This window comes from Thamnophis elegans, chromosome 14 (genome assembly GCF_009769535.1).
Source record: "Thamnophis elegans isolate rThaEle1 chromosome 14, rThaEle1.pri, whole genome shotgun sequence".
Lineage (NCBI taxonomy): Eukaryota > Metazoa > Chordata > Lepidosauria > Squamata > Colubridae > Thamnophis > Thamnophis elegans.
This window is the reverse complement of record NC_045554.1, coordinates 35,965,294-35,978,855: the sequence shown is the minus strand read 5'-3', so window position 1 is coordinate 35,978,855 and position 13,562 is coordinate 35,965,294. Positions and strand designations below refer to the sequence as shown.

General features: G+C 34.9%; 1 protein-coding gene across 1 annotated transcript; it reads left to right on the top strand.

Annotated features, from left to right (window-relative positions):
- Positions 1–2,620: 2,620 nt before the first annotated feature.
- On the top strand, positions 2,621–13,160 carry TERB1 (telomere repeat binding bouquet formation protein 1). The gene is made up of 17 exons (XM_032231114.1): positions 2,621–2,654; positions 2,976–3,086; positions 3,211–3,339; positions 3,630–3,761; positions 4,008–4,068; positions 4,155–4,267; positions 4,440–4,562; positions 5,384–5,536; positions 6,929–7,060; positions 8,015–8,140; positions 9,066–9,226; positions 9,741–10,111; positions 10,805–10,869; positions 11,904–12,131; positions 12,236–12,336; positions 12,466–12,690; positions 13,125–13,160. The coding sequence occupies exons 1-17, from the start codon at positions 2,621–2,623 to the stop codon at positions 13,158–13,160; spliced, it is 2,301 nt and encodes a 766-aa protein (XP_032087005.1).
- The last annotated feature ends 402 nt before the right edge of the window (positions 13,161–13,562 follow it).

Sequence of the window (13,562 nt, the reverse complement as noted above, 5' to 3'; positions counted from 1 at the left end):
CATTTTGTTCTTCATAAAAACATTAGCTGGTTTACAGGACTCAGGAAAGTATTTTTAAACATTGTACTAAATAAATTACTGTTTGAAGCAAATGGAGAGTGTTATTAAGTGCAATGTGTTGGATCTTCATGATTAAGAGATAGTTTCTTGCAAAATACAGATATTCCCCATGCAAAGACTGTTTCACAAAGAGGGTTGGGCATTCATTGAAAACTACTAGTGAAGAAAAAGGCAGCAATTTTTAATTGATTTTTTCTTTCCACTGCTGAAACCAATATCTTTTTGAACATTGTTCTGGAGGTTTTCATAATCCTTATAGCAGCTTTTGGGGATTTTTGGCTACAAAGAAATGGAGCCCACAAAAACCACTGCTCAGATTTTCCTCTACGATCAGCTGTGGTCTAAATTCCAGATCCCACGCACTATATAATATCCAGTGTTGTTCTCAATATTATGAATGTGTCTTTAAACCATTAAGAAAATGTAAAATGTTTTGGAAAAGAATTCATGACACTGTGATATAGTGGTAAGGGTTACAAACAATAAACATTTTTAATGGTTTTATTTATATTTTGAGAAAAGCAAGCCCTTTAAAAATGGCTGCTCTTGAAACATTTCAGTGCAAAATCATTGTTGATATCTCTGATTCTGTCACTAGAACAGTAATGGAAACACTCAATTTCAGACCTGTATATCCTCCCCCCCCCTCTATCTGATCTATTTGATCTATTTGGATTTCACTAAGTTTTTTAGCTGCACACTAAGTTTGGAAATTTGATAATCTACCTTTGAAAGGATGTTATGGGTCATTGGTACAAGAAAATTTGGTCCCAAATGTGGTCATAAGTTGAGGATTACCAACACAGGAGATAAAGCTGCAGCCTTACTGCATTTAGTAGGTGGTGGGAACATCCCAATCAGTCTGTTTGTGTTCTCATTCAGAGCCCATTTTTTGGGTAGGAAAAGGATCTGCCATCACTGCTTCCCCTCCAGGAAAAAAAAAATTGCCCAATTTTTAAACGGGGAAACAAGAAAGAAATGAAGACTTGTAAAGGCCACACCAAGGTGGCTAATATTGGAAGTACAGATTGGTGGCCTGCAGACTCCCATCGGCAAGGCCCTTTCAGTCCTGCCAGCCAAGAGCAGAGACAAATTTGAAAGCTTATCATTTGCTTCCTGGTTTGTCCTCTGAGCCAGCTGAGCAGTGGGTGCTGAGCTAAGAATGCTGGGACTTGTAGTTCCAATTTACCTGGCGGACACCTGATGGGGTGGGCTGCTATTGAATGACATAGGCAGCTTGGCGGGAGAGGGATGTTTGCCCACCTGGGAGGCAGAGACATGTTTATTTGACACAGATTTGATACAAATGACCAACAAAACCCACTGCATTGAAGACCTGAGTAAAATATTGGGAAGAAACATGATAAAATTCTCCTTCGGAGTACCTAGAGGGGTCTTTTTTGAGGCCTCGGCGGCACTTATTTGTGATTATTTTTGGAAAAGCGCCCCATTTTGCATGAGAGGAAGTCGGGCCTTCAATTCTGATTGAATATAGTCTCAGAATTGATTCAGTCACATCCTTTTTTTTACTAGGTGGCATCGAACATCTCTATATCAATAGTGTGTGTGTGTGGGGGGAATATATGGTTTTGAACTCAAATATCCATTTTATTCTTCAAGAAACCAGGAAGACGTTTTCAGTTCAAGAGGGCTGACAGGCCCCATTTACTGGATTCGTTTGTCTCATGATGTCCTAATATGGCTGCTTGATTGGAGCTTCATTCATTTATAATCCAGCCCAGGGGTGCTTGCGGGGTGTCAAAAAAGTCAAGATGGCGGCCGCAATATTGCCCTTGAAGTTTCACCTGTTTTGTTTTGTTTTTATGCTGCCATCTTGACTTTGTTGCCTTGAAATGCAGGCACCCTGAATGGCATGGAACTGAGGACCCATTCTCTGCATTGGAGAGACAAAAAACACTTTTTAATCTTTGCAAGGGAGGCATTTCCACCTAACCTGAAAATGCAAATTGCCAAGCAATTCAGGCAAAGTAAAAAGCATTTATTAAGGAGGAGGGTCAAGTCTTTTTATAGGGTACAGAAACAATTTATACATATATTTAGTATATGGGATACATTAGAAATCAAGTGCTCAAACAAACACAGAGATTATATGTGAGAATTGATCGATAGAAAAAGTTGATTCTAGGTAACAGTCCAGAAGTGGCAAATTTATGGGTTAAACTATAAATTAAATTATTCCCTTTTCCAGCCAGGTTTGCATCTAAGGGTTTCTGTTGTTTAATTGTGGAAAAGGCAAGTTCTTGCAAATCAAAAGAAATGGTCTTGAATACGAAGGGGAAAAAATGCTTTTTTAAAATTAGAAAAGAGGCCTGGGTTACCATGTTAAAAATGCTAATATTGCCTTTTTAAAATGTTAATTATGAAGCATAAAATTCCAAGTACCAGATCCACCCATTTTTTTAATACCTCCATTTTGACATTTTGGACTGCAGATGCCCCAGACCAAGCGTGGGTTTTATAAATGAAGAAATTGCTTGTGTTTTATTTCTCCTTCACCTTCTTTATTATAGATAAAAGCTGAGGAAAAAATATGATCAAAATGGAAAATGGAAAAGATCAGAAAATCACTTGTGGTAAGATTGGCATAGACACAATAAATTAAAGGTTGATATTAAATCTGCTCTGTGTATTCACAACTCTGGAAAGAGTTCTTTTTCTGGTATTTGTGAATGCACAAACAAGTTCAAACATCCATATAAATAAAGACATGGATTAACAAGAGCAATTCCCATTTATTAAAAAAAATATTTTTACACAGTACACTAACTAGTAATTGTTTGGAATATTGTTGGCATTCTTAACATTTGTGCAATTGGCTGTTACAGATGACAAGATTCTACTATTGACAAGTTTTTTTTTTAAAGGATTCTGAAATTATTGTGTTATCCTTTCAGATATGAAAACAGATTTGAATTTACTTCTTGAATGTCTTAAGTATCAAATGGACCATCCAATTTCTCAAAAGGAAGCCTTGGTTACTATTTATTCGGTTTGTCAACAAAACAGTAAGCTACTGTTTACAATTGTAGGTCTATTGGATTTGTTTTGGTCATAGGGATTATTAGTATGGAAATAAATGTTATTTTAAAACATCATCTGTTATTCACTATTCATCTGTTTTTGCTACAGGTGCTGCCTGTGATTATTTTAGAGAAATAGGTGGCTTGATATTTGTATGGAATCTTGCAAAGTCACAAATGCACAGTTTGGTTCAAGAAGCTGCTTTATTTACATTAGGAGGTTTAGCTGAGAATAATGGTAAGACAAAATTTCATTCATATTTTTGAAAAGTAAGTTCCATTAGGTAAGTGAGACCAGTGGCTATAGTTTCTATATTTGCTCAATTACAGCAATAATACTAGCACTTAGACTTATATACTGTGCCATAATGCTTTACAGCACTCTGGTGGTTTATAATGCCATAATATTTGCTCCCAACAATCTGAATTATTGGGGGCAAGTATGCATAATTATCAGGAAATTCAATTATATTTATCAATTAATGTAATGCAATATAGTCTTATTCACATTATATTTATTTTTTCCAGTGTTCTGTCAGCAGATGTTATGCACAGCTGAATTATTTAAGGATCTTCGTACGTTTTTAACTAATAAGGATTCAAGTATGAATTTGAAAAGAATGTCTGTATATGTCTTACTGGTGCTGGTTTCAAATAATAGTAAGATTTCTTCTTCTTCTCCATGTATAAAGAAATTGTTCAAACACATATAAAGGCAATCCTCACTTTAACAATATGAAGTCTACTAAGATTAGTTCCCATCTAATTGGGACTCATTGGTAGGAATCAGAAATCCTAGTTTGTTTTAGGTAAAATGTTGAAAATTTGTAAACAATCATTAGATTTCATTATTAGTTGCTTAAAATTTGTTTTATTTATTTTTTAAAATGTTATTTAAAAATATAGACAGTGGACAAACACACATGAGAGAATCTGGATGCCTCAATGTTCTGCTCCAGTTATTCAGGTAAATTAACCCCAACAAAATTCAATTAAAAAGTAATTTTTATAAAATGACTTTTTTCATTATATGCTATCTATTTTCTTGAACAGGATAATTCCTTCAGAATCTCAAATGAACCTTTTCGATCATAAAATTGATCAGTATCATCTATGGTCCTCGGTTTGTAGTAATCTTTGTGTATGTGTCAACAATCCTCAGAATGGTAATTAGTTTATGAAGCATTTCTTCCTCCTCTCCTCCTCCTCTTCCTCTTCCTCCTCCTCCTCCTCCTCCTCCTTCTCCTTCTCCTTCTCCTCCTCCTCCTCCTTCTATAAATATAGGTGGGAGGGGATGACAAATGGCTTGTGTTCAACACACATTTTGTTCCCCTCCAGAGGAAAATCAGAAAGCCTGTAGTTTGGTTTTTCCATATGCAAAAGATTGGCTGCAAAGTAGTATGAAGGCTGAGATAATTCGCCCAATATGTTCATTCATTGGTCTCACTGTTGCAAATAATTGTAAGTATCTAAAAATACACACTAGGAAATTGTTTATTCTGTGGAGTAAAATATCATTCCTAAGTAGGGAGAAAAGAGATAGAGTGTCCTAATGTGTGATAGAAACTCTAATGTGATTTTGAGAGGATGAAGTTTGCAATAAGCAAAGTGATGATGTAAAGTAAGCGATGTAGTGTAGTCTATGCAGCAAGGCTGGCATATATTTTCCTTTTCTTTTTTGTTTAATTGTGTGATTTTTCTTTCTCTTATTAGGTTGGTTTTAAGTTAATGCTATAGTTTACATTTCCTTTCTAAACATAGTGAAATCCAAAATTTGGCAATGCCATTGAAGGGGATTAGGAGCAACAAAAAGGAGATCAAAAGGCTACAAAAGGCATGATTTGATGCATTGTGCAAGCCAAACATTTTGAGTTATTCAGAAAAATGTTATTTAGAAATATCAATTTTTAAGATTTAAATCTTAAAAATTTAAGGTTACATGAGAACATCAGTATTTCTTACAGTTTCCCACGTGTACTTATTTTATGAATCTTTTGTGTGAGGCCATGGAATAAACTAGTTTTGTGTACATCAGTTACACATTTTGTTCATCTATCTCAGTTATAAATGCAGTTACAACTGAGTTTATTTGAGATTCCTTTAGATATTTTTTATTTTGATTTAGGATTTTGGTTTATTTATCTGCTTTAACATAATTAAAGAACTAATGAAACATTGCTCCCTTCTCCAAATCTGTTTAATTTTATAATGTATTTAACTTTAAACATCATTATCTTAAAGCAATCTGATAATGGTTTATTTTTGGGATTTTTTTTTTCAAGCAAGAACGCAGAATTTTTTTATTTCTATTGGGGGATTAGCTGTTTTGGATGAGCTTCTTCTCAAACTGATACATGGTTCATTGGAGAACAATACAAATCTAAAACTTGCTGTGGTGGTAATAAAAACATTGGATGCCTGCATTGCTAACAATGGTAAATAGTTTCTATTCATAAACTTTCTGTTAATTACATAGTGTGTTCTGTGTGTGGATTTATATTCAATTCATTGCCTTAATAGTAACATATAATCTTACCTGTTGATCTTATTGCTAGGATCTGTTTTGCCTTCTGGTTTTCTCTGAAAGAATTGCAAATGTGGTTGAAAGATTTTAAACTACATTAGAAGTGCTGTAAGAGCAGGGGTTGGTTCCTGCCAGTAGTGTTTAGAATCGCTTCCAGCTCCCGCCCCCCCCCCCCGCCTGTCTGCACATCATCAAGATGGAGAGCAAGAGGAAGAATTCTGGGAGTTGAAGTCCACAAGTCTTAAAGCTGTCAAGTTTGAACACCCCTGGTTTTTTTTCTAAAGGGTTAGGGGTGCAAGGGTCTTGTAACTTGACAGCTTTAAGACTTGCGTGCTTCAAATGCCAGAGTTTCTGAGCCAACATTTTGGTTGCTAAGCAAGAGCGTTGTTAAGTGAGTTTCACCACATTTTACAAGTTGGCCATGCCAACCTGGTCACATGGACGCAAGCCACTCCCACAAAGCAGACCACACTTACAGAAGAGGTTCTAAAAATTTTTTGAAACCCACCACTGTGTAAGAGGCATAAGAGAGCTGAAAGTCTTCCAGACCTCCTTCAATGTACAGATAACCCTTCAACCATTCATTTAGAGACTGGTCACAGTTACAACAGCAATGAAAAAAGTGACAACAGGTCTTGGCACTTACGACCATGGTAGCATCCTCAAGGTCACCTGGTCTAAATTAGGCACTTGGCAACCACAATGTATTTATGGCAGTTGCAGCTTCTCAGGGTTATGTGATTGTCATTTACAACCTTCCAGCTGGTTTCCGACAAGCAATAGAAGCTAGGTTTGTTTAATGACCATGCATCCACTAAACAACCACATTAAACCATGACTATGGCAAAAAAATTGTCATAATATCAAGCATAATTCACTTATTGACTACCTTACTTCACAATGGAAGTTTTGGTCTCATTAGGTGGTTGTAAGTTGAGGACTATCTCTATTTTCACTTCTTATATGAGTCACAGTGGTGCAGTGGTTAGAGTGCAGTACTGCTGCCTGCCTGCAATTTGGCAGTTCAAATCTCACCAGGGCTCAAGGTTGACTCAACCTTCCATTCTTCCGAGATGGGTAAAATGAGAACCTAGATTGTTGGGGTCAAGATGATGACCCTATAAAATGCTTAGAGAGAGTTGTAAAGCACTGTGAAGTGGTATATTGCTATATCCCTGTGTTTATCATGGCTCAGATAGTAACATTTGATCCAGAGAGAAAGTTTGAAAAAACTAGAACTTTGTATATGGTTTCATTCTATTGCATACCTAACTTTTTAAAAAAAACTGTTTTGTGTTTGCAGCTACAGTTGGCATTCACTTATCAAAGTATAACATTGTGCCTAATCTACTGAAACTGCTTTCTTACAACATTTTGGACTCAGGAGAGCGATTCAGCATTATACTTACTCTTGGACATTGTACAGAAGTCTGTGGTAAGATTCCTAATAATATATTGACTTATTTATTTGAGGGTAGTGAATGCTGCATTGAGATGCAGACTGTATTCGAATTTCAACATGTAGTTTATAGCAATAAACAAGAATGACCAAAGCTGATATTGATAGAATAATCTATGTCTGATTTTTCAAGTTGCATTTAGCTTTCATCTAAATGGAAAAATCAGCCAAAATAAAACATTGGAAATTCCTAGTGATGTAAGTGCAATAAAATATGAAGGAAGTCATTCCAACAACTTAATAGAACTTTGCTCCCTAAATGGGGCAATTTGCAATTGTGTATGCATTTATCTGAGGGAGAATCTCTGAGCAGCCACAAGTAGGATTTGACAATATCTAGGAATTGTGCTTTAGTTAGCTTTCCAACTGTGGAATCGTAGGAGTCATTCTCATATCTGATCTCTGCTGAAATATGTACTGTATATAGTACTTTGAATTACTACTGATTTGGTTTACACATAATAGTATGCTACAATTAACTTAAAATGGTTTATTAAATAAACTAAAAGTTTTGTGCAACATAAGCCATAAACTGTGATTTGCAAACTACAACGTAGTGGTCCAGAAAACACCTTAAATTATATATTGGTTGCTGTACACGCTCTGTAACTATCTTTTAGAATTTTGGGGGGGATTAATTTTTTTTCTGGATAACTATTATAGTTCTAAGCTAATATAAGTTCTTGAGTTTATGATATATTGTAAAAATAAACTGCTGATGGCAAGTTGGCAGTGATAACAAGATGTGACTTTAAATTTTAGACCTTACTAGTAGTTTGAGGTTTGAAGTAAGTGAGATCACATGTTTCTGATTAAGCAAACTTGTGCTGAAAAACTCAGAATCAATTGCTTTTTCTTGGAAAGAAGGTTTGAAATGATCTTATTTTTACAGTTTGAAGAAATATGTTTACTAAGGCTGATTTTTTTTAGAGGAAAATCAGTATACTCTGATTAAGAACAATGGCCTTCCACTTATGATTCAAGCCCTAACTGAAATGCAGGATGATGAACTAAATAAAGCGGCTACCTTTGTATTGCAAAACTGCAAACAGATGAGTAAGATTATCTTGATTTCTGTATTTAAAATCAACCCGAAAGGCATCTGAATAGTCACGTGGATGGTTAAATTCAGAAGTAACTACTGTATCCAAGTGCTCAGTATGTGAACCTGTTGCAAAATCAGTTCCTTAGGTTGAAACTAATGGTATTTGTTAGACTGTCTTCCAATGTATAGATTGTAAAGTATCATTTTATAAGAAGTTTAATTTTGTGATTGAGAATGTGTTTTTTGTGAAAGCAGTGCTATAAGTTAACAAATGTTTCTAAAATTCTCCTAGTGGCATCTAATGTGATGCCCTCAGTTGTTTTATCCTATGCTAAAACTCTATGATTGGAGATGATGATTTCATCCTGAGATGCTTGGATCAAGAAACTACTATTAAACCACCCATTCTGGTCATTTGGGCGGTTTCTTGTGTGACTAAAATATTTCATTTGATACAAATCAAACCTTAAATATGTTACGTATGAGATGAGATGGATGTAATGTACTGTCTTTAATATGAAATATATAATCTTTAAGGGATGTGGTGGCTCAATGGCTAAGACGCTGAGCTTGTCGATCAGAAAGGTTGGCAGTTCAGTGGTTCAAATCCCTAGTGCCACGTAACAGAGTGAGCACCTGTTACTTGTCCCAGCTACTGCCAACCTAGCAGTTTGAAAGCACATAAAAAGTGCAAGTAGAAAAATAGGAACCAACTTTGGTGGGAAGGTAACAGTATTCCATGTGTCTTTGGCGTCTAGTCATGATCACAGAGATGTCTTCAGTTGGCACTAGTTCTTCAGCTTTGAAATGGAGAGGAGCACTGCCCCCTAGAGTCACAAATGACTAGCACATATGTGCAAGGGGAACCTTTACCTTTACTTTACCTTTACGTATCTTAATTTCTGTGAAACATTTGTTTCTATTCTTTTTCACAAGCTGAAAAATTGTCGGTGAAGATGAATCAGCATTCATTCCAAGAGGACGAAAGAAGAATATTGGAAGTAGATTGGGAGAACAAAGAAAGGATTCTTGAAGATTATTGGAATGAAGCCAAACAAATTTTAAACAGAATCAAAGGGCTTGAAAATGAACAAGAGGTGTTTTTTTCCCCTTCTTCTTCTTCTCCCTCCCTCTTAGTAGTTGAGGAAATCTATCAAAATCAGAAAGCCTCTCCTGACATTCTCAGTAGAATCTAATTGTTTTGTTTTATTCCAGTCTTTCAGTTCTTGGAATTAATAACTCAATAAGCTATGCTCATTTGCATTTTAAAAATAAATGGAATGAAATTCCACTCCCCTGTTAGTCAGCGCTTGATGGCCCCTTCTAGCTATTGTGGGTATTCTTTTACATATAGGTTTGATTTCTTGAAAAGTAGTTACTGCTGAGATAAATATTCAGTCATGGTACTAAATTAATGGATTACCTTATATCTATATGAGCTTTTTTGAAAGCAGTTTTTCACTGGCTTTCCTGTTGTTTTTGTAGTCAAACAGAAGGTGTAATGTTTGCTTAGTTTTGTTTAACATCTACAGTCATGTTTGGCCTGGTCCTATCCTGTAGCTTTGTGTTTTGTCTATGCATTTGTTTAATTTCCCTACTGTTTTTAAACAGGAAAATATCAGAAGAGAAATATTAATTAATGACGATACCCCTCAAGAAAAGTTTTTTCAGGCTATGACCCAATACCGTCAAACAAATTCCAGCAAGCAGCCTTTAGAGAACAGCAAAATATATTCAAAAATGAAACACCCTCTACAAAATACTATTTCTAAAGTGCAGAATACTTCTAAATTTGAAAAGAGTTCTTCTAGTAGAGAACAATTGAAGCCTGCCATTTGGAATTCAACTGATGCTTCGCTCGCTCAAAATGATCATAATAATCTTTATGCAGCTGAAAAAACAACAACACCCAACATAAATGAAGCTTATATTACAAATAAAAACAGTTTTTGTGATTTTAGGAAAGTTGATGCCCAAGCAAGGTACTGTACCTAGGATCTTCGGTGTAAAGCTGGCTTGGTTTGATCTTAATTATAAATCAGATTTTCAAATGGAAATTTCATATTGGGTTGCTTCCAGATTTAGTTATGTTTAGGATAGATCCAGTTATTTTAAAGGATAAAGGGTCCCTTATATTATCTAATTCCATTTTAAGTTTTGGGATGAATTCTGAACAGCCTAGAATTTTATCTTAAATTGTATGTTATCTACGGTAAATGTTTCTCTAAAAAATATAAATCAATTAATATCTTTCATCATAATTCACGATTTCCAGATAATGCCACATACAGGAACAATGTGTGATATTCTGTGAATTTTTCCTCGCATATCAATAATCAATTAATTATAGGGTGTGAAAATTTTCCAAATTTGAGTTTGAATGTGAAACATCAAATTGATCAGGAGGCAAAGTAATATTGTGTTGTCACAATACAAGTCTTGCCCACTTTGTATATGTGTGTCATGGTATTATATGTGTGTACAAATGAGATGGAGTTTGTGGCACAAAAGTACAACGTTGGTTTTAGCATTTGACAGACTTGGCTGTGGATACCCAAGAATGAACATGGTATATTCCTCAGTTAGCGGTGAGATATGAAAGATCGAAGTACTTTTGAGGCAGCTGTCAAATCTCCAAGTTAAAATTCTCAATAATACTCTTTTAATCTTTTCAGTGAAATCATTTTTAAGAAACCAGATTGTGTAGTAAAAAGCCCAATGCGAAAGATTCAACATTCAGGTAGATATAATTTATCTAAATATTTTAATTTCAATTTGATTTTTGGAAAATATTTTTTTTTGCATGGATGGCTAAAAGGTACACAGCTACATTCTGTGATATGCTACTCAAAAGAGCTAAGTATGGATAGAATATTATTACAACAATAAGTTTGCTTTCTATTGAAAATATGATTCTAATTCTTTTTAACATTCTTTTGAAGAATCAATATGTAAACTAAACATTACCAATGTAAGTCCTGTTTTGCTGTATCATACAAAGGAAGCTAGTATAACATAGTGATTAAATTGATAGATCAAAAAATAAGCTGGAAATGTTAGTTGGCAAGTAGTTTTTCTTTATGCTGGTGTGTATTACAGTATTTCAGTTTAATTCTTTTTAAATACAGTGGTAATATATAAAAATAAATACATCCATTGATTAATGCATTTCACATTAGATATTTTATTTTTCAAAGAGCTAAAATATCCAAGGAACCCAAGCAGAGGAATGGGCCATATTCTGACTGTTCCCCCTAAAATAAAAGAACTCAGATGTTCAGGTAATTAAAAAAAACATATTTAAATATGCTCATAGATTTTTATGTTCAAAAGGAAGTCCCACTGAATTAAACAGTAGTGATACCCCAAATACAATTTCAGCCATTCAGTCAGCCTATCCAAAGTAATGAAAATTGTTAAGAGGGCTGTGCAACATTCCTAATATTAGTCATATGGGTGTAGAAAGATGGCATGGATAGTCAGTACAATTTTCTGGGACTGCTCTCCTCCTGGCTATGTGCCAATATTATCCTTTTCTTTGGGGTGGAGGGGGTTTGCTACTATATAACTTGGCTCCTTCCTTGTCTAGCAGAAAAATCTCTTTTGGGGCTTTTTTATGAGGATATAATTGACCTATAGGGCAATGTAGATCTATTGATTTTGTAGATTTAGTGATGATTTATCACAATGTGGTTAAAACATAAAATAAGAAATATTAAATAATTTAATGTCTTGCACCTGTAACATTTTATTTCTATAATATTATATTGTCAGGTTGTAGAATAGGAAGACTTTCCTTAAACAGCCGAAACTTTAGCAAGACTCTACAATCTTGTCCATATCTGTGTGAACAACACAAAATTATTCTTGAATCTGAGATGGAATATAAAAGGAAATTGAGAAGATCCATTGTGGCTCACGAGAATACTTCTGCATATAATAGTAATCACGATGACCGGAGAGTCAGCTGCAAGAGAAGCTCAACAACTATGAAAGAGTTAGGTGTGTCAAGGAACTTTTATCCCTGGTAGTAATATCTAGTTAGCCCCATTCTGTGGTAATTTTCAGAAAGCCTGAATAAACAAATAATGTTTTGTTTGAAACAGCAAATTTTCAATGTGATGCACATTCTAAGAACCAAACAATGAAACAGAACTATAGCCTTCAAGACCTGGACCTGAGCGAAAACCATCCATTTGAAAAGGAGGTATGGACACCTAAATACCAACGTTTTGTATATTAATATATGGGTACAAATTCTAACACCAGATAGTGTTCTTTGTTGAAAAGGCTTATACTTAAAACTCTTGGTGTACTGTTTTAATTATTGTTGCAGAGTACTGAATGTTGCAGTATACAGAATACTGAAACTCTATCAAATAGGTCTACAACAACTTTAAAGAAAAGGAGAATCAGGAAAGATTTTACGTCAGAAGAAATAAGTTATCTTTTTGAAGGTGTAAGGAAAATGGGGCATCATTGGAATTCAATTTTATGGGCTTACCCATTTCAGAAAGGACGGACGAATGTTGATCTTGCTAAGAAATACTGCAAGTTACAGGTATTTTTTGTTTTGTTTTCATAACTATTCTATATGGATTTGGATTGAGAGTAGCCGAGACCTTAAAGTTAATAGCTAGTTGGATAAATCAGCTTAGAAGGACTAAGAAATGTATTATTAGATGGTGATGGAGGAACCAATGATAAAAGTTAATCATATACCTTTCGAGAGATTTCTCTCGCTGGGCACACTGAGAATATATCTGCTGAACAAATCTCCACATTGGTGACAGGAAGGGCATCCGGCCAGTAAACACTCTGCTGGCTTCATTCAGTTGCCCAAACTCCACTCCGCAAGGAATTATGGGGTCATTAAATGATGATGATGATGCACTTTTCCTGATTACTTCAATTCTACAGCCGTATTAGAGGCAATGTGTAATTGATACAAGATTAATATGCTTAGCTTTGTGTTGGTTTTTTTCTTTTTTACAGAAGAATGGAAAGAGCAGAAATACCCAACCTCGGTGAAAATGGCATACAGTAAAAGCTCAATGTGTGTTGTTTAAAATGTACGACTTCGGCGAATACTTGCTTTGTATCTAGGGAATTAACAAGAGGGGCTCTTTCCAATAATATTTAAATTTGAAGATAACTGTATGTTATTTGCCCAGTGCAATTATGTTGCATATTGATACTGTATACAATTCAAAATGACCCCCATTGTCTTTTAAGGAAGTGTATAATATGATACCACCTGTAAAAAAAATAAATTTGAAAAGAATGACTCAGAAGCAAATATGAGTCTAACGTTTTATTAAACTGAATTATGCTTTTGCGTTCCTTTCAAACCATTTGGGCTTTTCAAGCTCTCGGCAACGGAATCCAGTCTCGCAACTGATGCTGCTACAAAACGGTGCGACTCCGTTTATG